This window comes from Kryptolebias marmoratus, linkage group LG1 (assembly GCF_001649575.2).
Source record: "Kryptolebias marmoratus isolate JLee-2015 linkage group LG1, ASM164957v2, whole genome shotgun sequence".
NCBI classification, from domain to species: domain Eukaryota; kingdom Metazoa; phylum Chordata; class Actinopteri; order Cyprinodontiformes; family Rivulidae; genus Kryptolebias; species Kryptolebias marmoratus.
This window is the reverse complement of record NC_051430.1, coordinates 29,101,688-29,126,578: the sequence shown is the minus strand read 5'-3', so window position 1 is coordinate 29,126,578 and position 24,891 is coordinate 29,101,688. Positions and strand designations below refer to the sequence as shown.

The following is a 24,891-nucleotide window of genomic DNA, read 5'->3' as shown; positions in this document are numbered from 1 at the left end:
TTAGATTAGCCTTTTTATTGTTTAAAAGCAATTTCTGCACAAATACACCCAAAAAAAGAAAAAAGAAAATTAAACTATGTGGAGATTTGAAGCTCATTTCAAACTTCTATAAATTTAGCTTCAGTTTTAATAAAATCCTTTTGTTAGAATCACTAAAACAGGAACAAAACGAGCTCAGAGAGGCAAGTCGTGTGCATAGCTTATAACAACCTCCTGACCAAAATAAAAAGAAACTAAAAGGTTTAAATATATGCTTTAAAAGAAGACAAACCCAAATTCGGACTAAACTTTCAGTGGTTCATCCCCTCACGTGACAAGAAGTGATTAATTCAATACAGCTGCAACAAAAAAACGTGTGAATATAGGTGATATAAGCTGTAAAACAAGCTGCAACGAGGGGAAAAACTGCACTCGATGATTTAAAATCTGGATTTTTCTGCTGCACGGAAATAAAAACGAGCGCTGGCGTTCAAGGTGCTGACGAATCCAGCTTCTCAACGCTGGCATCTTCAAAACGTTGTTTTATAAAAAAAACGGATGAGGAAGAGCAACAGGAAAATACAGGCGGGTTAAATGTAGTGTTCATAAGACCAGGAAAAGTTAAATTTGATGTTTTTTGCCCTCTTCAGGTGCGATAAAAACAAAAAACAAACCAGCCAGCTGGTTCCCAGAACTCACGTTTTCCCTCTTTTTGTTGCAGCCAGCAACAAAAATTCCTAATTTTTCCTGTGTCATTAGTGTTTATAACTGGAGGATCACTGGAAACACAAGAATCGTGCACAAAGTTGCTCCACCAGGGGGCAACAAACACTCACAGCTGCAGAAATCCCCCATCTTCCTGCAGCTGGACACAATAAAAAACCAAAAAAAAAAAAACCGAAGAATTGTTTCTCAGCTGATTGCGTGTACTGCTGGCTGATGGTGGAGCAGAGAGAGAACTGATTAATCAGCTGCAGCTCAGGATTCTGTTAAGCTTCTCGGGTTAGCCGGGACAAAATGAACCAAAAAAGTAAACGTTTCTCTCCTCACCATCACAAGCACTCTCCCCGCAGAGTTCACGGCGCTTCAGGATCATTCGAGAGGAACTTTTCAGGCACAGAGTAGTTCTGGTAAATCTCCCCGATCCACAGGGAACAAAACAAAGTTTCTGCTGACATTTAAACGTCGACGTGGCACGCTTCAAAATGTTTTTATTGTGCGACACACATGTAAACCTCACAGGAAGTTTAGTTTATCCCGTTTTAGATGAAAACAAAAAGAAAACGGTTTTAACGGTGGAGCTCGGTCCGTTCGTGATTATTTAAATCCAAACCAGCAGGATCATTAGTCACGATTCTGAAGAAAAACGGGGGGGGGTCCAGAAAACACGTTTTCTCTTCCTGAAAGAGTCTGAAACAAAAAGAAACGGCAAACTAAAACAGATGAAGCTTATGTTAAACGGGTCTGTTTGTGAACTGAAATACGAATTAACCCCATCATCATCCATCCATCCCCTCAACGTCACAACGGGAAGTTTAATTTGACTCCTTTGCTCCTTTTTATTTTTTGACCTTTTAGCCTGAAATTATCACGGCAGGTTAGGATCGTTGGATAAGAAGGAGCTGATCAGGGAATTTGCTCAAATTTGCAAGAAAAAAGGTCAAAATCTTCATGATAAAGTATACACGTTTACAAGAATAAGACTATTTTGTAAAGTTATGAATGTGTGACAAAAGAAGTCTTGAATTTACTGACTGTTATTCTCTAAAAAAGGCAAAACTTTATAAGATTAGAGTCATGAATGGGGCTTTAATTAATAATTTTACATTTTCAGGGAAAAACTCTTAAATGTGTGAAAAACAAAACTTAAAATAAATAAAAAAGAAACAATCTCGGCCAGGTGAAGACTCTCCAAACACCAAAGATACGAGGAAAATCAGACTTCTTTTCTTGCCAATTTAAGACTTTTCAACTTTAACTATCCACGTTTTTAAATGTAAAGAAGAAGAGATTAATTTGGGAATTTCAGAGAATTTGCTCCTTTTATTCCTTGGCCCTAATGCGTCGTATTAACCAGTTTCCTTCTGATTCAGGTCTTATTTTAAAGTCATTTCTCGTTGTTTAAATAGATAATTAGGATGACGTGTTGGTGTGAACGATGCAAAGACCGGCAGTGAGGATTTCAGGACGTAATGTGCTGAAAGTGCTGCAAAAACAAACCAAAAAAAAAGCTAAATTCACATTCAGGCTGAAAAAGCTTGAGGGAGATTTTAACACCGACCCCGACAAGAACGCGCCGTGATGCAGTCTGGATTTTAAAAATGAGAAAAGGTTTTAAATTCTATAAGATGTGTGTGTTTATATTACAGGAGATCACATTATTTCAGCAGGATTTCAGTCTGCAGGGACCAGTAAGATCAGACAGCAGGAAACCGTTACTCTGATGGTGGCAAAATGTTACAGAAAGTTCATGGGGTTTTTTTTTTTAATAAAGAGGTTTTTTCTCTCAGCGAATGCAAACAACCAGAGGAGTTTAGGAGTTTACCTGCTGTCTGCTCGTCAGAAACTGTAAAACGTTTTTTCCGATGAAACCGAGGCATCGGAAGGTGTCAGATTTTATGTTACAGGTAGTAAATCTGTAACTAAACGTGTCCTCCCTGCCCCGTGTGAGCCTAACGGATCCTGGGGACAAATGGATGATTTCGGCACCCAAAGCAACAACAAAAAATGTTTCCTGAAACCTAAAATCTTTCACCTCCTGCAACACATTCATGGATGTGGGAAAGGATTCTGTGCATCCCGAAGGCGAGCAGCGCGGCGAACTCCACATAAAGTGCAAACGGACGAGGCTTTTCCTGTCATGGCGTCAGACCGGCTGAAGCTCCAGTAAAACCGGCGGGGACGGAAGACGAGTCCACGTGTCGCCGCGTTGCTCAGTGGCTCTCGATGACGACCGGCTCGTAGCCGCCGGCAGACACCCTGAAAGAATCCAAACAATCGGGAACAAGAGTTTGAGTCTCACATCATTAAGAAATAACTGGTGAATCTTGGGTGCAAGTTGTTGAAAATAAGGCAAAAAAGGAAGCTTTTATAGAATATTATGTGTGTGCAGACTGAGTAAATAATGCTGCAGAGGATGTTTAAGAAATTAACTTTATCTGCTGAGAATTCGAGCAGGAAACGGCAGAGTTTAAAGATCCGGCGCTCCTGGACTGAAAATCTGCAGAGGAGGAGAGGAAGCGAGAGCGGCGCCGATCCAAAGAGGAGGAAGTGACGCCACGCCGTGCTGAGGGTCTCACCTGTTTCCCAGCCTGATGCCACTGAGCGCAGTGGTTCCATCTCTGCTGACGAACAGCCGCAGGTTGCTGTCTGAAATTCACAAACGGGGAAAACGGGAGGCGTTAACACGAAACCGAAGGAAACTAACTGCTTTAAAATCTCATTTTTCCTGCTCTACAGTTCAACTTTGGTTCAGATTTACGGTTAAAACACTCCCACTGTCCTCAGCTTTGTCTAATTAAATTCATTTAATCTCTTCCTGACAGCAGCTGCTCTTTAAAGAAACTAAACTGGCTTTTATCTAACAGAAAGACGCGGTTTTAAGAAATGTTGCAACATGTTCGTAACGATTTGATCTTTTTTTTTCCAGCTTTATTGCTTCAGATTAAAACTCTGATGTCACCCCAGCTGCTGAGATCTGAGACCAAACTGACGTTCGCTCCAGGAAGCACCTTCAGTGTTGTTGATGTCCGCAAAGTTTTGACTCTGGACGATTTTCTCCACGATGTCGTCGGCGTCCATGCGAGTGTCGTTTACCCAGGAAGGATGACTCTCCACGGAGTCCTGCTTCCTCCTGAAACACAGAAAAGTCCCTCGTTTTGTTTCCAGAGTTTAAAGCAGCACCGTGTAGAGAAGCTGGAAACACTTCCAGGGACGTTTCTAACACTGTTATCCTTCATGCTGCTGCTAAATAAAAACAATCCGAGGCTCAAACTTTATTTTAAATGTTCTGTTTTCGTTCGCGGACGCCGGGATCTGGATTCGAGCAGCTACCTGAGAGGCCTGTTGGGTGGCAACACGGGCCGCGGCGGCCGAGGGGGTCTTTCTGGACGTCCGGCGTCCTTGTCGCCCTCTGGGGAGGCGTCGGCGGTGAAGCACAGCCCCCCGGAGGCGCTGCTTCCTGTGGAGGTGTTCCTGCGGTGGGTGAGGTCCGACAGGCTGGAGGAGCAGGAGTGCTCGGTGCTGTAGCCTGCGGGGGGACAGCAGGGGGACGGCGGGGGGACAGCAGAGGAGACAGGAGACGCCATCAGAAGACAAAAACAAAACGCTGAGCGCTGAAGATGAATTGAGTTATTCAAGCTAAGACAAGCAGAAACTAGCTCAAAGCTAAATGTTGCAAAAGGCTAGCTGTTAGATAAAAGTAGTTAAAGGCTACCTAGAAGCTAAAATCAGCAGAAAGTAAGCTAAAAGAAGCAAAAAATCTGAAACGTATGAAAAAAAAACAAGAAAACAGCAGCTTGAATGATGAATCGGCATCAATATTAAAGAAAATCATCTCCAGCTATGAGGTTTATGACATCAGCAGCAGAATTCAGGTGTTTCTGGGTGGATCCTGCACCTGAGATCTTGCTCTGCTGGCTGGCATAGCTGGAGTTCCTGGAGTGACCCGACTGGAAGGCCTCCGCAGAACTGGCCTCCGGTTCCTCCAGCACACCTGCAGGCACCAGACGGAGCAAACATCGTTTCTATAAACCAAACATTTCAGGCGCTCCGTGTTTATGTTCACAGAGCAGCTGCTTCTTCGGGCAGATATCTCATCATCCACACAAAGTTCTGACCCGTTTCCACTCCAACCAGCTCCTCAAATAATCTGCTTTTCAGCTCATTTAGTTTGTAATAAAACCTCAAACAGTGCCGGACATTAATGTGGGACAAACTCTGGAGTTTTAACACCAACAAACCAACAATTCAATGTTTAATTTTTTAATTTATCCCATTTTTAGAACAGTTTTCTTTTTAAATACTAAAACTTAAATTGCTTTACGGGACGATGTTTAGTTTTTAAGCAAACACAAAAAAGTCTAACAGTTATTTTTACCGACACTGATCTAAAATTTTACGTTTTAGCAGCTGATAGGCGTCAACCTCGTCTGTCTGTTAGCAAAATATCTCATGAAACTTTAACATAACTTCACCGACAGAGCTAATTAACTGTAGCTTACACATAAAAAGGCCATGAACCAGTCAGATTTACAGGATGTGGAGCTAAAACTAGCTGTGGTAGTAGCTGAGAGTAATCCACGTCGCATAAAATCATGCAAAATGGCGACAGAACGCATTCCTTCAAAGATTTTTATTTTTAGATTCTCCTTCTGTCCTGCAGACTTTATCTGTCCTCTCGAAACAATAAAAAGCTCAGAAGTTAATCAGATATATATTATGAAATTGAGCTAAAAATATTAATTATATTTTAAAATAATAATGTGAGATACGACTGATGAATGAGAGTCACTTTTTCATTTATCCCTCGTTAAATTCTTCATTAGGAGCATCTTTCCCCCCCTGCAGAGACGAGAAGAACTTGGGCTTTCTAAAGAAACAGAACCTGCTCAAACATGAAACTCCGATGGTTTTAACTCGAACCGAAAGCTTCCCGAGGCGGGACTCGTACCCGAGCTGATGATGGAAGGCCGAGGCTTCGCAACCCGGCCCAGAGAAACCCCTCCAGCTGGTCCGGTTCCCTCGGCGGTTCCCTCGCCCTTACAGTCCAGCTGCAGGGTGTGTTCCTGTCCTGAGATGGAAATGGACTTCGCTGTACTCGGAGGGCTGCAGGAGGAGGAGGAGGAGGAGGAGACATGAAGCGAAACAGAGTTTATCGGGCTGGAACGGATTAAAGGAGCAGATCTGTTGGACTTGGCTCGCTGACAGGAAGTCCTCCTCGCCGGCCGAAGGGAATAAATGAATCACCGCTGCAACAAGCCGACGTGATGAAGAAAAGATGTTTAATATGAATCCACCAAAAGCTTCGCCTTGAAGTTCTGTCACGAGCTGCTGAGCAGAAACAGCTTCCAATGTCGGGCGAAACGAATCAGAAACGTTAAATTAAAAAATAAAATAACTGGATAAACAAAGAGCGGAGCTGTGCTGAAGACAAACCTAAAACTAAATGATGCCAAAGGCTAAAAACAGCTAAAGGTTAGCTTAAAAACTAAATCAGCAAAAGGGTATCTAGAAACTAAAGATAGTGAAAGGCTAACCGAAACCTAAAATAAGCAAAGGATTAGCTGAAAGTAGCAAAATGCTAGCTAAAATCTAAAAGAAGCCACAGGTTTCACAATAAAAGAGCAGAGCTGTGGTGAAAAAAACAAACTAAAACTAAATGATGCCAAAAGGCTAAAAGCAGAAGGTTAGCTAAAAACTAAATCAGTAAAAGGCTAGCTGACAGCTAAAGATAGTAAGAAGCTACTTAGAAGCTAAAACCAGCAAAAGGTCAGCCGAAAGAAGCAAAAGGTCAGCTAAAAACTAAATCAGCAAAAGGCTAACTGACAGCTAAAAAAAGCAAAGGGTTAGCTAGAAACTCCAACAAAAAATAGCAAAAAAGTAAAAGTAGTTAAAGGCTACATAGAAGCAAAAAGTAGCAGAAGGTTAGCTAAAAGCTAGAAGAGGCAAAAAGCTTGTTAAAAAACTAAGGTAGCAAAAGGCTATCTTGAAGCTAAAATAATGAAAGGCTAACTGAAAGCTAAAATAAGCAAAGGGTTAGCAAAAAGTAGCAAAATTCTAGCTAAAAACTAAAAGAAGCAAAAGGTTTCACAATCAAAGAGTGGAGATGTGGTGAAAAAAATAAAATATGTAAAAAATAACAATAAATCCAAGAGTTTACAAGTTGAAGCCAAAGAACAGAACTTTAAGGGTTGAGATGAAATTGAAAACAGCAACTTAGAGTTAGAACAATGAAAAATGAAGAAAATAAAAACCTCTGATCACATTTATAACAACACAATCAATGAGGAGTTTTGGGCCTTCACATTAACTTTTAAAGATGATTCAGAAAACAAATAAAAGCTTTCAGACATTCAAAGGTCGAACACATTCAGAAATCTGAGCTGCTTACGTTTTGAAACACGGATCTCCAGAAAGAAGAGACATCCCGATGATCACCTGAAAGAGACGAAGAGGAAAACCGTCGTCAGTGAAGCGTCTCCTCCGCCTGAAAACGTCTCCAACAGGAGTGAAGCTCCGATAATCAAATGTTTGTTTTACAGCCCAATAAGAGCGCTCCCTGCTGCTCGTCCGTACTTCTGCAGACTTCGTTTTACTTCAGGGCTGCTGTGACTTTTACACTTTTAATATTTAACTTTTGTTTTTTTAATAAATATTTCTCCACAGAAATAAACTGAGATCTTTTTAATTCCTTCAAAAATATTATTCTCTTTATAACCTGCTTCAGCAAACTGGCTGTTTCTGGCTTCTTATTCAGGCTTCAAGGTAACAGTTCACTCCTTTTAGCTTCTAGCTAACAGTTTGTTCCTTTTAGCTTCTAGCTAACAGTTTACACCTTTTAGCTTCTAGCTAACAGTTTGTTCCTTTTAGCTTATGGCTAACAGTTTAATTTGTTTTTGTTTTAAATTGTAAATAAAGTTCTGCCTCAAGAACAACAGGAGAACGTTCTGCTGGCCGCTCCGGACTTCAGACCGGAAACCATCAGTCAGGTGTCGCAGGTTCAAGTCCCACAGCTAAAGGGGTCACGGATGGAGCTTTAATTCACAGCTCATTCTGCTCCCTTCCCGTTTCATCTCTCGCCTTCAGGATGGAGTTGTCCTGCCGCGTGTTCTTGGTGTCGTATCCCTCCAGCAGGCAGCAGCGCACGGTGGAGCCAGAACCAGCGAACTCCGCCATGTTGAGGTCCGTGAAGCCCAGCTGAGGGTGGGAAAAAAAAGTTAATTCTGGCCTTTATTTTAGGCTGGTGCTGGGAACGAGAGGATCCCGTGACGCCCAGCGTTCTCCGACATGACAGGGTTCAAAAAACCCACAAGCAGCTCTTTAAAAATATCAAACCGGGATATTTCTGGAGCGGAGACTTTCCTCTAAGACGGGCTTTGGTCACATTTACGTTTTCATCAAGGCGGAGAACTGGAGATAAAACTCCTCTGATCAGAAGGCAGAACCTGCTGATCCAAACAAACATTTATTTAACCTCCTGAGATGCTACATGGATATTTTAAAGCTTTTAACTATCTCAGATGACAGTTCTTCGAAACTTTTAACTCCCTAAGTGTTGTAGTTTGAACAGGAACTAATTTCTATAATCTATTTATGACATATCAAACATAAGTTCTCATCGGTCCTTAAAATGTATAAACTTCAGCAAACACTGCTTTGTTGATTTTCCCTTTCTGGTTGAATTCTTATTCTCATAAATTTCCGTTTAAAACCTTCTTTCAGATGGCTACTTTTAGGCTTTTTGACGAAAAATATTCCATAAACGTCTGATTAGAAGAGCCCCCGTGTTTTCTCCAACCTGCACAACGATTCAAAATGTCATTTTATTCACGATAAACTGTGATTTTCTTCCTCACGCAGTTTGTTATTGATCCGCGGGGGCAGCCATCTTTGTTAAAGCACCCCTGATTGGACAGGATCTCTCATTTATCTGCCGAGGCTTCTGATTGGTCCAAGTTAGAGGCGTGACACTGCGATTATTTCTACAAACCAAAAACAGGACAATCTGATTCAAATCTATTATTTATTTCTGCCTTCTGCCTCGGGAGGTAGTTCCTCGTCTTCTCTAAATTAATTCTCCATCTGATTTTCCTTCCAAAAAGACAAAAATTCTCACAAACTGTCCTGAAAAACCAGCTAATTCTGGACTCATCAAACACCAAACCAGCCTCGTTCAAAACTCCTGAAACTTAAATGTTATTCTTACATCTTGGCGACAAGTTTTACGTCTTCTAAGGCTTTTTTGTGTCAAACTGAGGCACAGCAACGTGTCTTTTGTCAGAGATTGGGTTTATTTGAGATCCAGTGTTTTAAAACAAAAGTTGAGATCTTTAGAAACGTTTTGATCTGATATCTAATCTGTCAGAATGACCTCGGTTTGAACAAATAGACTTAAAGTTGGACCGGACTGAAGAAAACACAGGTTGTTTGACACCGAAGAAAACAACTCTAACCTCAACGTTTCATTTAATAAACTTTTACAAACCCTTCAGTTTTTAGTTACAAGCTTTAACATGTCGCAGTGAAGCCGTGTGTTTTCACACCTTTTTCATCTTTTCTTTGCTGAACCCTGAAGAAAACACGTGTCTGTAAATTAAAGCTGAAGTTACCGTAACATAACTGTTTTTAATAACGACCCTGAAGTGTTCAGTTTCCAGCGATAAACACAATGCTAATCGCGTTAGCTTTTCTATGGAGTTTTCAATGTTAAGTTAGCATCCATGCTAACTGCTGACTGATATGTCACTGTGAAGGCATGAAACTATAAAAAAAGTGTTTATTTATGTAAAACAGGTCATTTAGGTTTCAAGATGTCTAAATATGTCTGCAGGGAGAACAGGGTAACACCAAACTGACAGAAATGTAAAAGCTTAGACTAAACTGCGCTCATGTGAACGATAGTGATTTTATTTTTTCCACTTCGGTCTCTGCTCTGCTGTTCGGTTACAAAGCACCATCTACAACAGGTAAGACATGAATCATTCATAACCTTTCCACTGAATCCTGCTTTAATAAAGGAGATCTGAACTGTCCCTTCAGCTGACGAGAACCAAACAGAACCGAGGCGGCGTCTAAAAATGCAACCCGGTAATTTAGCGTCGAGCAGCTGTGAGGCTGGAGGGATCATATTTGCTTCTTTTAACTTGTTTACAAGAAAGCTTCTCTGCTCAGAGACTCGCCTTCGATCAGACTTTAGTCTAAGTATTCACACAGATTTGGGTGAACCTGAAGGCCGGCTGTCCTGATCCTGTTTAAATGTTACGACGGATCTTCAGGAGGCCAGATTCACGTCTCCAGACTTCCTGCGAGCTCGTATCTGCCGTGAATCACTCATGAGTTGTTGACACTTTGCTCTTTTTATCTAAATGTTTTTCACGTTCTGTAAACTCTCTTCTGTCACAGTCGTAATGATCCAAGAATGTGATGCTCGCTGCGTTTTTGACCTCTGAAGCGAAGGTCGGGGCGGGTCGGGGGGAGTTTAAATTCCCGAGGTGCCCCAGATAAGAGCCCGAACCTCAAAGCTCCTTTATCAGGTGGAAATGGGTCTTTATCGAAGTTGCTGCTGTGGTGTTATTTTTAAAACCCCACTCTGCGGCAGGTTCTCGTTCTCCGATCCCTCAGGTTTCCTCTTTTCTTCAGGGAAGCTCCTGTTTTCTTAGGTGTGCATTTAAAAGGAAGCCAGCTTCTAAGGAGGGAAGCGGAGTAAATTTAACTCAAAGGAAATCTGAACGGAGAGCGGGTAGAAACAGAGGAAGCGGTTTCCCGTCCACGGATCAGCTCAGGTTTATGTTCACGAGGGGTCCGACCTTGTAGCTGCATTCGTAAGACGTGACTCATCTTTACTGCGGTCAGGATGTTTTCTCTGCTTCCAGGCAGGTTTTTAAATTCACCTTCGCCTCCAGCTTCAGGCTTGCCTCTCCACGCGCCAGGAGGAATGCTAATATTTACGTTAAACGGCGTTTAGGCGGACAGAAACCGACACAGGCGCGTTTATAGATGTGAGAGGTGAAGAGGAGGACACCAGAGCCTACCTTCGTATATGCTTTTCCTCCTTTGAGTTCCTGTGGGAAAAACAGGAAGACAGAAATTATTATGTTTTTTTTTAACTTTCTTAAACTAGTCTCCTCTGATTACAGGCCTCCAATCAAAACAGATGAAATTACAGGCGTGGATCAGGCAGCAGCAACGTGAACATGAGATATTCAACCTCAAACCTGCGCCGAAGCTCAGGGGGTGTACAACCTGGACAGGTTAAAATATTCCTTAATTCCAGGTTTTTAAATAAGATAATTCAATGTTTTTTCCCACTTCGACCAAAACAAATACATAAAATTAATTCAAGAAGTGGAAAGTAGCCATTATGAGCCAATATATAATGTGATTTTTAAGGTTTATAGTCTTAAAATTGATCAAATTGTAACTGCTTTTATTTTTTTGCAGGTCTGCAAACAGAAATCCAGATTTATATGTTATAGCAGCAGGAAAAAGATCATCATTAGAGCAGCTATACAAAGGTTTAGGCTTATATTTAAAATGTAGAGGAAATAATCCAACAGTCTGGTAAATATTAGACATTTAAGGAACAGTTTATTAAAAACTGGACCTGATTGGATACGAGTTGTTGTTTGACCGTCTGGACACAAACGGGACAAAATAAATCAAATTTATGTTTTCATCAATGAATTTTAACTCAATGTTCTTTATTCTGGCAAAACAAGATTAAATGTGCTGATGCTTTACTTGTGGACAATGTTTTTCATTGGTTGGAGCTAAATAAAATAGAATAAAATGAAAAACCCGAAGAACCAAAGATTGTTTCGTCCAGCAGGTTTCCTCCTGTTCGCTCGAGGAGGAACGTCAGAGTCGAGGCTGTTTGTTCCCTTTTTTTCATCTTTTCTGGTATATCCTGCAAACAGGTTGTCTAATTTTATTCTTCATGTTTTATTTCGTTTATATGTCTGTCATTTAACCGCCAACCTTCCAGGAACTGCAGGTTTTTGTTTTAAAAATCACAAATTCTCTCTACGCTTTCGACCTGAAAGTGCTTTACACAACCTGCCCAGCCGGGTTGAGTATCAGCGCCATCAAACCTCCGTCCGGGCAGCACGTTTCAGGGTCATACCTTCCGGACCGACACCCTGCAGACGGATGGGTCCAGTACTCCGGTGTGGGGGTTGGCGCTCATTTTGGAGACGAAGGTGAACCTCTTCCTCCAGCGGACGCAGTTCTCCTGAACCTCCTGTCTGTAAGAAAGCAAAACGAGGACGTTTGATTCACACTTCAGTTTCTGTAAATCCTCCTTTCCTCAGCTCTAAAACTCGCTCATGAGGAGAACCTTCAGTTGCTTTAACATCGACCCTCTTTACTTTTACTGGTGTATTAATTTAGTGTTTGCCTGCAGACTTTTGCACGGCTGAATGTTTTTTTCTTCTGATGTCGAGATGCAGAAATCCGACCTCTTCCTTAGCTGCTGCTCTTTTATCCTCGCAGTGATTTGTGGACAGGAAACATCAGGCTTTGCTCCACTTTCAGCTTCCAGAAGCTCCGTTTGCTTGAGGAAGACGGCCTTTTTTAATTTTATTTTACTATTTTAAAGACGCACGTCGACAGGACTGTCTGCAGGACAAACGACCAGCTTTGTGTTGGCACTTCTTTGTGTCAGAGTCTGACACAGTCTTTATTTTTTTAATTAAACTGCTCATAAATGAGCACTTTTAGTCCTGGTAACTATAAAGTTAACATAAAACTAAACCGTTGAGCCCAAAATAGAATAAAATGTGACATTTGTTAGGATTCATTCGTTCAGTAAAACTGAACGTGAGCACTTTTAAAACCATTTTAACAACATTTGTGTGTTAAATGCTGCCGTTTGACTGATTCTGACCTTTTTAAAGATTACAGCACCTTCACTGCGAGATGCTTTCTGTCTTTAAAAAGGTTTACTTTCAGGGTTCAGGCGCAGGTGGAAGGTTTAATATTCGATATGTGGAACAGCAAGATTCCCCGAAGCTTGTTTTTTTGGGATTTTACTGGCTTAACGGCTCAAATCTGAATCTGAGGCCAAAGTCGGGGTGGGAATAATCAACTTGAGCAGCTTAAATGTTCTGCTGCACTTCTAGTAAATGTTTAACTCCATCTTTAAAAAAAAAAAAAGGGAGGCAGGATTGGAGACGAACAGCAGAGGGACTTAAAAAAACTGAAAACTGGAGAGTGTGCGAGCGTCTCCTCCTCCTCCTCTTCGTCGGTGGATTCCAGCCTGAGGTTTCTACGGAGCCTGAACAAAGCCATCTGGACTCAGGAATGTGGTTTTGGGAACATGCCGGAGGACCCGAAGCGTGGGGGTCCTGATAAGAACCGAGAACCCTGGGTTCTTCTGAGAACCTCGCCTGCGTCCAGGAACGGCAGGATTCACAGAACACGCTCACCTCCGGCCACTTTCATCCAGGATTTGAAGCTTTTTGTTTCTGATCTATTTGCACATAAAACCACTTTCTCCCCCTCAACCAAACCTTAGCTTCTAATTAATTTTGAGGGTCTAAAAACAGCCGAGGATTTACCTTTCTTATAAAGATTCACACAAAGTAGTTTTAGCCGTGTTTGTGAGCTGTAATTCAGATTACTACAATAAAAATCAACCTCTGAGTTTTCCAACAGATACGTCTTCAGAAATAATCCTTCGTCTTATAAACTTTATAATTTCATTCTAAATTCACCATTTTTTCCCCTCTGTCGGCCACCGTAGCTCAAGGAAATCCATTCGTTTAATGTTTGGTATCATTGTCAAGCTTGGAGATTCCCCCTTTTATTTTTAAATTACTGATCAGATCACTCCAAATTTATAAAAGAAATATAGTTTTCAACCCGGCTCTCGTAAACAAAACTAGCTTGTGTTAAATCGACAAATTTAAACAAACTTTGAATCATTTTGGAGCTTCTAGGATGGATTATTTGAATATTATAACTCAATATTTAAAAGAATAATCATTTTGCCGGCTGGGTCACATTTGTTTGTTGAATTTAGTGCCTTTGATTGCCCGTAACGAACTAATTCAAAGTATTTTTCCTTTCGAAATGCGCCTCTGGCATCTTTGGCATTTGGTGTCTTTGAAAGCGTGCAAGGTAATTTTAGCTGCATAAAACAAAAAGAATCTGTTGGTAAAAATAACCCCAGCGTCCAGCCGTGATTAGGTTTCCTTCCTCTGTAATGTGCTGCCTGGCTGTCAAACACAATAACTTGGAAGACGTCTGCCCCCTCGACGAACAGCGGCGTTACGAATCACACAAGGAAGCGAGTTTTACAATTTAAAGCCCTGCTTCCTCGAAACAACAGGCCGGTAAACGCCCCGGCTTCCAGCTTGGAGCGGTGGGAGAAGTGAAGCGGTAGAAATCTCAGCGCGTTCTGGATAATGAATAACTCTAAGAGGGGGAAGGGCGTCTAAAGAGCAGCTGCTGCTGGCGTGTCGTCCAAACTGCGTCCTGAACTCTTATTTATACCCCAAGAGTTAACTTTAACCCCTTCTTGGAATAAACCAAACACCTGAATTATGCTGAAATGCATTTAAACCAACCCATTAGCTTTCCAGTTTGATTTTTTTCCACCTAAACGACTCTGAAGTTAAACCAGGAGCCCATCGAGGCTTTGCTCCAAACTAAAAGGACTTTGTTTTGCATCCAAGCCACGACTCTTCATCCCTTTTTAACCTTCAGGATTGTGTTTTAAGGACGACTCTGCAGGAAGTTTTAAACGAAGACAGACTTGTTTTTAAAAAGTCTTTTAACGTGGTTTTGATTGGTTTGTGTCCGGCCTGAATTAAAAACTCCTCAGAGGATGAACAGTTTGTGAAAGTCGTGTGAAACAGGAAAAAAGACCCGAGACGAGTCATCCTTCAGTCGATCATCATTATTTTCTGTCCGTCAAACAGTTTTCTTTGGTATTTTTCGTTGAGTCGACTAAAACAAAACAGGAATAAATCACGTCTTTGTCACTTATTGCTTTTTTTTGTGTGTGTGTCGACAAAATTTGGTTTAGGAGCCTTTTTAAATGTCAGAGTTTAGTAGAAATACATTGAAAGACCTTCCAAGAACCTTCAAAAACCTTCAAGGACCACCTTAAAACATCACCAGAATCTCCGACTCCTTGGAAAGGAACTGTTCGGAGAAAAATGGAGCGAGACTTTTGCACGTTCTTAACAAAAATCTGTGTTCAAAGTGTCCAAATCATTCACCGAGTTCTGAACTCTTTAATCAGTCATTTCAGTAAATTATCATGTTTTTATTCCGGATCCGTGGAGTTTAAGTGACTCCAGAAACATCCGAACGTTTAGTCGATCAGTTTGTTTTCTGGTTGTTGGACAGAACCCATTCAAAGTTTCTAAACTTTATTTAAAAAGGATTCATTTTCTGCTGCTGGCTGATCGTTTACCGAAATCAATCTGTAGCTTCTCTCAAATCAGCAACACCGAAACCAAGCGAGCGTGCAGCGATTCGACCCCCATGAATGTTGAATTTCAGAGATTTGAGATCAACTTTGAACAAAGCAGAGAAACTTAAAATGAACTGAAATAAACTTGGATTGATTCTACTTAAAGTGGAAAGCTTGATCTGCAACAGAGCTTGTTTTTAAGAATTAAGACTAACGAACAAACTGATTTGTGTCGATAAATAAAGACTCTCAGGCGCCTTAGTTTTCAGCAGGTCTACACAGTCCATCAGGGTGAGGAAGTTTTCTCAGTTTGTTTCCGACTCTTCTGGACAGATTTCGTGTTTTTTGTCGCGGACGTCATTGGGTTATTTCTGGAACCCGTCAGCGAACTTTGACTCACAGCGACCGCCGTTAAATGTTCCTAGTTAAAAATGTTCAGACTTCCAAGAAGACACAAAAGGTCCTGTTTATAAAAAAAGGGGTTATCTGGTGGCTGAGAAATTTTTTCCGCTGGAATGTGGTTTGGCCAACGTGTCAGACGAGCGCCGCGGAACAAAGACCCACTTCTGCAGCGTCGCCATAACAGTTCTGCGGGAATCTGTCGACTTGCTGAAGAGACCCGCTTTTGTTTTCTGAAGCAAACAGATCAGTGGCTTGGTTTGTTTTTCCTCCGATTGTCCATTTCCCATCCCTTCGGGATGAATGAGCTCTTAAAGGCAGCTCGGTGGAGAGGTGCGTTCTCACCGCCGTCGCCGTATCCTTCACAGTTTTTCTGCTAAACGTCGACAAGAATCTCCATGCCTTCGAAAATTAAATAAATCTGCAGGTTTTAAAGATGGAAGAACTCGTCACGGGTCACGAGCCTGTTCGACATGACTGGAAAAAAATGTTTCAAAGCCAGAAAAAGGTAACGATGTTATGTAAACTAAATCCAAATTTGAATGAAGATTGTAGGATTTTTAGAAGCTACTGTACATCTACAACTGATGTACCCAATTCCAGACCTTAGCAAACACACAAACAGCTTTTACTCAGTCAGTTTTACTGCTAAATCTGGTGTGGCAGTAGCTGAGAGTCGTCCTGAAAGCGTATTCCAAGCACCGACAGATGACGTCATTTTAAAGGTTCGACTGAAACGGCTTCAACTCCGTCTCCTCTCATCGTAACGTGATTTTAGTTTGACACTCAGCCGGCGTTACATAATGCCAGGCCTTGTAAACACGTCAAATATTTGTCTTGTCAACTTCCTGCTGTCATTCGGTTGAGCCGTCACGATTATTTAACATCAGCTAACGGCTGAAATGTTTTAAAATTTGCAGTTTGTTTGATGAAAGTACTGGAAAATCTGCTCAACAAGCTGAATGGTCGCGGTGAAACGATGGTTTTCTGGTCAGAAGTTTGATTATTATCATTATAGCAACTGAACTGAGAAATATCCTGAACTTCTTTGCAACAAAAGGACAGAAACATGGATGTTGTGTTCAGGGACTCTCAGACGGTATGTCAGGTTGTATTAGTGGTGTCCGATCGGCCGTGTGATGTTCAGGGACACTCAGGAACACTCGTCTCCTGTCCTGACGTCACCGACCCAACAGGCTGAATCCGGTTGCTTCCTCAGCTCTCTGGTCCCTTATCAGAGCCCCCCGCCGACCGCGACCCGACCCGGCCGGGCCGCTGTTTGTGTTCCTCTCCTCCGACAGCCGAGGCCTTTCGGAGCAGCCCGGACGAACAGATAAGATCCCATGGTGCCTCGCCGCCGGCGTGCTGAGTCATCACGTCACGGATAACCTTCGAGCTGGCGTTCGTTTATCTTCCTCAGCCTAATCCAACCGGGAGTTCAGCTGCTGTTCAACTTTGTGACTTAGTTTCCCCAAAATATAGGTCAGGAAAGATTTTTTTTTTTTAAAGCTGCAAGAAAAACTTGAATGCAGCAGAGTTACTTTTATTAAAATCTGTTCAGCGTTTCCTGAAATATTTTACTAACAAACGGCTAATGCCGAAGATGTCGCTCAGTATGCGGAGCTCAATATGCAAGACTGACTAAGAGAGAATCATTTGTTTGCTAAGGTTGGTTAGCTGTGGCAGTCATCTTGAACCGTTGACTCCAAAGGTTCAGCGGCTGTAGACGACCATCCAGTGATAACTTTTTTTTTTAATGAGAGCTTCATTAAAATCTGTCCAACGGTTAATTAGATACATTTTGCTAAGACTGCAAACAAACATGAACACAACATTATCAACAAACTCACAAGTTAGAAAATTACAACACAAAGCTTTTTTTTTTTTAAATAAAAATCACTCGTTAGGCTCTCAGCTCTGCATCTGAATCACCAATAATATTGATCCAACCTTAACCAGTCACGCAGAGGAACCTACAAATTCAGTTTGCACTTTTATTTTAAGACCCAGAAGTTAGATTTGACCCGTCCTTGTGTTCGTTTCCACTTCTGGCTCGCTTCTTGTGCAGACTCAAGACTCCGAGTCGCTTCCAAACATCCAGAGAAACTCATGCGGAAAAGGAAATTTGAACCACATGGACGCGTTGGTGAGGAAATCATGACTCGTTCTCGTGTCGATCGGGCGGCGCTGCAGAGTTTAAAGCTTTAATCACCTTTTATTCACGAGACTTTATCAAATATGGCGCCACGCGGATCGCTCCACCGATCTGTCAACTTTCATATCTGTGATGGCTGAAGAGAAAAACTATTTATTATTTTATCTGGATCCAAATCAAGCGGTTGTAATAAATAAAATAAAAATCTAGACGTCTAGTTGAATAGATCCAGCTAACAGATGACAGGATCAACACAGGATTACAAAAACAGAGGAGAGGAGCTCCAAATCGATTCCACAGGAAAGCCTGCGAACGGAGGAAGCTCGTCCTGATTACCTGCTCAGATATCAGCCGACCAAAGTCCAAACCACTCCGCCTCCCACGACCCGCTCACCTTCCCTCACATCCCATCAAAACGCCAACGGCTGGAAAAGTCGCGTGAAAACAGGAAGCAGCTGCTCGCTTTCTGCCTCAAACTCTTCGCTCTTTTCTCAGATTCTCCTGCCTTTTTTCTTTTCCCGTTTGTCTCGCAGGACAAATGTCCAAACATCTGAAGACTTCTTCTGGAGCACTAAAGACGGGGAGGGACAGTGTCCTGATTACAGAAACATGAACTCAACCCAAACACCAAGAGTCATTTTTGTGCTCAAAACTCTTTTCTGAAGCTGTAATATAACATCAAACTGAGCTAAAACCAAACAACTCTCAATACTGACACTGAGTATAAAAATCAATGTAAACACGGGGATTTAAATTAACACTTCAACAAAGACGACAGCGGAGCTCACGGTGCGTTCAGGGACCAGAAGAAGCTCGTCCTGAAAAACTGTCGATCCAGCTGCTTTATAACCCGACGTACCTGCTGGTGTTCATGTAAGCTAAAAAACAAACATTTTCTCATTAAAGCGTTGAGGTAACGGCTTTCAAAACGACTAAAACTAACAAACTTCTGTTCTTGCACCAGCGTGAACAAATCCTGTTCAAAAAAAAAAAAATACACCAAAAACATTTAAAACCCCTAAAACGGCTTTTTGTTTGTTTGCTTTTTTCCGAGCACCTAAAGGGGAAACGTGCAGCTCAGGAAAACTGCTAGACTGATTTCTTCCTGTTAATAAAAGCCTTTTTAGCCAAATAATGTGATTTAATAAAAACAAGAAGGTGATTCGTAAACGCACCAACATGCGAAAGTCAAACCGTCAAAAGTTAAACACGGCAGCAGCAATTTCAACAAATAACTTTGTCTTTTTTAGAAAAAAAATAAACACTTTTCACTTTTATTTTCATGTCTTATGGCTAAATTAAGGCTGAGAATGTAAATAAAGAAATAACCATTAAGAACTCGTCTTATAAAACCTAAAAGTGTGGGAGCTTTAGTTTTAGTCCTGTTGTCGAGGTTTCTACTGTGAATTCACGTCAACAGAAATATGATCGTAGTAAATAATAGATCAATATATTTGTGACACGAGCTGCCAAACGAGTCAGAGGAGCTAAAAAAAAAACAAAAACTGGAAATACTGATTTGTGCCGCAATTAAGAAAAGGAGTTTGTTAAGACACCATCTTCCTGATCTAGCTTTAAATCAAAGTTTGACAGAAAACAAACTGAGGAGTGACAGAAATGTGGAGTTTATCTCAATTAATAACATCGTCGTCGTGATATTAACCAATAATTTCGCACATCGTGCAGCCGTGGAGTTGACGCGGTGAGAGGAAGTCCAAAGTTCCATTCATGCAGATAAAAATTTAACCACTTCACATTTACGGTTCACATTTCACACCTGCAGCTTCCTTTTGACCCTTGGACCTGACGTTTCCTGGCTTTCCTAAACTCAGCTTAACTGATTTTAGCGTTTATTGGAGCTGGTCCTCATGACGCCGGACGTCAGAGAAAATTTACAGATTTTTACCTCTTCAAATGTTCCAGAGCCTCTTTAAGCTCAGTCACATCCTCTCAGGTGTGTCAGCGTCTAACTATTCCAACATTTCTCTCCTTTCTGAGCTCCGAACAACAAAAACAAATCCCCTAAATCCCCTCCTTACGGCTCTTATTTCCTCTGCTGGCTCTCCTCTATCAGAAACGATAAAGCCGGAGGAGCCGATTGTGTTACAGGACCGTTAAAACAAAACCTCACGCAACACGAGTTAGAAGATCAGCTTAAAAAAACAAACAAAAACTTCAACTCGAAGCGGAGCTACAAGCGAGACGAAGCGGACAGAAGGGCGGGACACGGAGCAGCGAATTGCGATTATCTGGTTTCCAAAGCTGCGAAGACGCGTTTTCAGACAGCGAATGTGGTCTGGATGGACGCGGTGGACGGGACCCAGGACCGAGAAGTGTCCCCGATGGTTCCAGTTTAAACACAGCACAGAAAGGGTGCTTTTCAAAATAAAATCCAGGAACCAATCATAGATCAATTTAAAGGTCAAAATTAATGTTAAACAGCCAGAAAGGTGGCACTAAAACATTAAATGAAACACTGAAAGGCTGTGTGACACTTTGTCCATGATTTCTGTTCAAGGTTTTACAATTTCTGAGTAAAATGAGTCTTTATCTGCTCAGATGACAGGATGTTATAAAACAGATCAGCCGATTTAATTCTGGTCTTCGACCGTTCAGAATAAATACCTAAAAGCAACATATTTGTCCTTTTATTTGCAAATAAAGATATAAATTTAACTGTACGAATGATGATTCAGCACTCACGCAGTGATTTTCCTGTTTGTTTTTGTGCGGTCTAACTGCTTCTGCATTTTTGTGCTGATTTACTGGTTAATAAAACAAAACGTTCGGCTCTGTTTTTGTCTTAGGCCACTTTTGGATTTAAGCTAGATTTTAGCCGCCCCTCCTCTCCTCTCCTCCTAGCCGCCCCTCTGCTCCTTTCAGCCGCCCCTTGGCTCCTCTCCTCCTCTTAGCTGCCACTCTGCTCCTCTTAGCCACTCCTCTTAGCCGCCCCTCGGCTCCTTTTAGCCGCCCCTCAGCTGCTTTTAGCTACAGTTTGCCACTTTTGCCTACATTTTTGCAAATCTTTGCATCTGTTTAGTTAACTTTATTCACCATCTTGTTAGTTTAAAACAACGTTTTGCTAATTTTTGTCATTTTAGTTACCGTTTTGCTTGTTAGCTTTAGCTCAGTTTCGGCGTTCACTCAGCGTTTTCTGTAAAGATCTTGTCTCTCTCGTTCTTATTTGTAACATCTGTGATTTTAAACACCTCCCCAGCAGTGACATTACTTTAAAACTGTGGGCCTGACAGTCAGACATTCTTGATTAACTCCACTGTTTCTGCACGGATACTTGTTAAAGTTATTTATCAGCCATTTTCAAACAAAACAAGACAATTTAAAAACATCCCTCATGTCTCAGAGAGCTGCTCTTGATAAAGAAAAAGAATAAATAAGCTGAGTAACAAATAAAAAATGATGTTTGTGTTGAAATCTTGCCAGAAAAAGCAGAAGGATTGGCTCCAGATATTTGCTCTCTTGCAAGACTTTTCACTTTTGTGCAATTACACACGTTGATGTCTCAACTTCACCAGATTGCATCTCGGAGGTTTAATGTGGTATTTCTTCAGAAGACTGAGAATATTACGATGAATTTCTGCTCTCCCAGGAGATCAGGCATTACAGACACAGAGCTGATGTGGAAAGAAGAAGGGGGAAATCAGTTATCTGGAGTGTTTTTCTCTGCAGCGGTGATATCAGAAGTGGGTGACACCGACGGCCAAACAAAACTATTCCTGAGAACGAGGCGGTCACATTCGCAGCATGTGACCGTTTGTACTTTCAGCCAGACTCGCAGCCAACCGGGACTCTGGGGAGAGCTTTTCTGCAAGGCAGCACGATCGGGTGGATAAACTCGCTGTTAACACACACACGAGACGAGGCCTCGTACAAAGGCCACATTTGTCAGATCTGTGACATAACCCTAATCTGGGAGCCGCCCTGCGCCGTCGCCTCTCCTCTGAGAGCGCCTTGTTTCCAGAGATGATGATAACTGAGATGGGAGGAGGGATCAGAGGCGTTATGTAACTTTAAGAGAGGAGAGTGACCTCTGACCTCACAGAGGCCCCCCAGGGCATCGCTGACAGGGAGGCACCATTTGGTTTATTTCCCACCAGATTAAAGTTTTAGTTAGATAAACAAACGTTTTTAATAAGAGCAGCGATCCTCTGGAGAGCAAGAGGAGGGGAGGAGAAATTACATAACCTGGCAAATTTATTCTCAAAGCAGTAAAACACTTCAGAAGAATATTTTACAAAGTTCACGGCTGCCATTCTTGACCTCCCATGCACCAAAAGCTGTCGCAAGTTCTGACTTAAATGTTGTTTCAGCTGATCGTTCCTGCCAGACGTGTCTGTACCACCATCCATTTTCTTTGGCTCAATCAAAACCCAGACATGCCAAGGTGCTCCCAGGTCAAAGAGGATTCTTCTGAGACGTTCTAGGTCTGTCCTGGGGTCTCCTCCTTACAGTGGGACGCACCCGCTGAACCACCTCAGCTGACTCCCGTCGACGAGGAGAAGCAGCGGTTACGCCAAGCTCCTCGCCTCACCTCCGAGGCTGAGCCGGGCCGCCTTATGGAGGAAGCTGACTTCAGCCGCTTGGATCCAGGATCCGATCCAAACGTCATTCGGACGCTTCGCCACAACAGACTGGAGCAACGTCCTCGTTAAAGCGCTACAATCCCCACAGCAGCCGTCTGGATCAGCTGAGTCATAGCAGTGATTTTAAAACCAGTCATCTGTTATTTTAACGTTTTGTTGATTCCATGCTTGACAATGCAGAAGAAAAACAGACTCGCCCTTTTATCGCCAAACTCATAAATCAGGAGCTTTCTCTGGGAGTCGGTTTGTTAATAAGCCATCAACAAAATGAAGACGTGTGGCCTCTTCAGTGGGGTGTTTAGGTTTAGAGCTTTAAGCCAAAATCAAACTTTTTTTTGTGCCTGTCTGATGTTTATGGAGGTGAATATTAATCATGTTTTGCTTGCGTTTCGTGTTTTTACGAACAAAAGAGTATTCGAAAATATAATCGTTAGCTGCGAGAGAGAAACAAAAGGTCACTGAGAGAACCATCTGCTCAGATCGGATTGAGGTGATCCTGATCTGATGGGCGTGTTTACGTTTCCCCCGCCGACACGCTCCCTCTGCGGGGAGATGATGCCAAACAAAGGGAGGACGAGCTGCTTTTTACAGCATCAACTGGCCTGTCTAAACCCGAGGTGTGGAAAACCTGAACAGAAAAATGGGACAAACTGGCATCTGACACCAAGCGCAAACTTCTGCGCCTCCTCAAAACCTGACACGGCCCCGAATGTCAGGATGCTTTTATTTAATCAGAAACCAGAGTTTGAAAAAAAAAATTGTTCCTCTACGAATAAAACACACGCCACGACGCCTCGTGTTGTTTCACACAGAGGGGTTTATCTCTGTGCTTGTAAAGAAAGAGTTTGGCGCCGTTTTGGGACGATTTCTGGAAGACAAATAAATCACACAAAGCTTGAATAAAATCTGATCGTTAAGAGTCCAAACACACCAGAGCGTCTCGTAACAAAAGCCCCAGAAACTCCTCATGAAAGTTAAATTGTTATGAGTCCTCACATGCCCACTGAGCTCGTTGATCAATTAAGGAGAAAACAGGAAGTGACAACTTTCAAAGCAACACGATAAGCATCTCGAGGAATCGGAGGCGAGAGCGTTAGGAGCTGAAGCTGCGCGACGTCGACGAGGAGGCGGCTGAGCGTCAGATTCGCCCAGTTCATCCTCTCATCTTGTCTCATCTCGTCTCACCGCGGATTTTAAAGCTGGCAGGCGAGGCGCAGGGAGACACGGAGAGGTCTCTTCGCACGGCAACGCCCTGCGTTTAAATGTGACTCAGAGAAAAGCCGGCGCTCTGCGCCACGACCTGAGCTGCTGGGAAAAAAAAAACGAGGAGCCAAAACAATACAGCATTGAGTCACAAAAGAAGCTCCAAACTCCTGCGTGCCGACTGGAAAACAGTCAGCGCCTTAAGTTACGCTTTAAGGACGACTCTCAGCTACTACCACGCCACAATTTAGCTCAAAGTCTGCAAAACTGTCGGAGTTAAACAGTTTTTTTTGTTGTTGGCTGAGGTCGATTAGCTGTGGCGTCCATCTTAACTCCAAAAGTTACAAACAGTCATTCATTTCTGAGCGTTTCGTTAAAATAAATCCAGGTAATGAGATATTTTGCTAACAGACAAACTGGGTGTCTATGCCAACGCTTCTGTATCCGTTAGAGCTCCAGGTATGACTCTCAGCTACTACCACACCAAACTTTACCCCAATACCTGTAAAAACTGACTGACTTGTTTCTGCTGAAGTCAATTATCTTTGGCGGCCATCTTGAAACCTTGTGGATGTTCAGTTTCTGTGAGTTCCATTAAAGTTTATACACCAGTTTTATGATTTGTTTGTGTTTTTATGAGAAAAAATGTTAATGAATGTCGTTTAAGAGGTTTAATGAGGGCCACAGGAACATGATGTTTTAAAGTTTTTGACCTACAAGCAAATATAGGAACCACACAAGAACTGATATTAAAATTAAAACCGTGTAAGAGTTGGTTAAATCCACTTTAATGTGTTTTTCTGCCTCTTTATGGGTTTAAAAGTCGTACTTTAACCATGCAAATCACTTTAAAGAAGTATTTTTGTGCATGTTTTTGGTATTTACAGTGTTTAATTGTGGTTTTACCTGGAAGAAGTGGCGACAAAGTCTCCATCCAGCAGCCGCAGCTTGCAGAACAAAACCCCGTTGACGAAAGGCACGGCGGTCAGCTCCTCCAGGGTCAGGTGGGTCTGAAACTTGAATTTCTTCTTTTTCACAAAGAAGGCCATGGTTTCACCGTCCACAGCCGCTGAACACAGGACCGACAGAACCGCTGTTAAAGCCGGAACCGAAGGTCCGAGCCGCTGGCGGTGGTTTCAAGGCAAGTTTTCACGAGAAATCCGCTTCTTCTTCAGGCGTGATTCAGCGCCGAAATCTGAAAAAAAAAAAACAACAAATTCAACCAGGAGTCCCGGTCAAAAACAACAACAAACGGAGGAAATGTACCTAAAAACTCACCCTGAAACATCTCGCCGTCTGTAAACCCACCAGCAAGACGCTCAACAACAACAAAGTGACAGAAAAGACGCTTAAACCTCAGTTTTTACTCCGCGGCGCAGAGAGGAGGAACTAATCAAGCTAATCAAGCTAAC

At 42.2% G+C, this 24,891-nt stretch overlaps 1 protein-coding gene across 1 annotated transcript; it reads right to left on the bottom strand.

The window, feature by feature from the left end:
• Nucleotides 1-24,891, bottom strand: fam102aa (family with sequence similarity 102 member Aa). The gene is made up of 12 exons (XM_017427894.3): nucleotides 24,758-24,891; nucleotides 24,386-24,674; nucleotides 11,822-11,942; nucleotides 10,731-10,760; nucleotides 7,780-7,896; nucleotides 7,091-7,137; nucleotides 5,651-5,805; nucleotides 4,598-4,693; nucleotides 4,033-4,228; nucleotides 3,711-3,832; nucleotides 3,279-3,348; nucleotides 1-2,958 (listed from the first exon to the last, which is right to left on the bottom strand). The coding sequence occupies exons 2-12, from the start codon at nucleotides 24,526-24,528 to the stop codon at nucleotides 2,913-2,915; spliced, it is 1,143 nt and encodes a 380-aa protein (XP_017283383.1). The 5' UTR covers nucleotides 24,529-24,674; nucleotides 24,758-24,891; the 3' UTR covers nucleotides 1-2,912.

Excerpts from the sequence above, each read along its gene's own strand:
- fam102aa (XM_017427894.3), bottom strand. The coding sequence starts at position 24,528 with ATGGCCTTCTTTGTGAAAAAGAAGAAATTCAAGTTTCAGACCCACCTG. Across the intron at positions 5,806-7,090 it reads GGAGATCCGTGTTTCAAAAC|CCCTCCGAGTACAGCGAAGT; the intron begins GTAAGCAGCTCA and ends CTCCTCCTGCAG. Across the intron at positions 2,959-3,278 it reads GGCATCAGGCTGGGAAACAG|GGTGTCTGCCGGCGGCTACG; the intron begins GTGAGACCCTCA and ends GGATTCTTTCAG.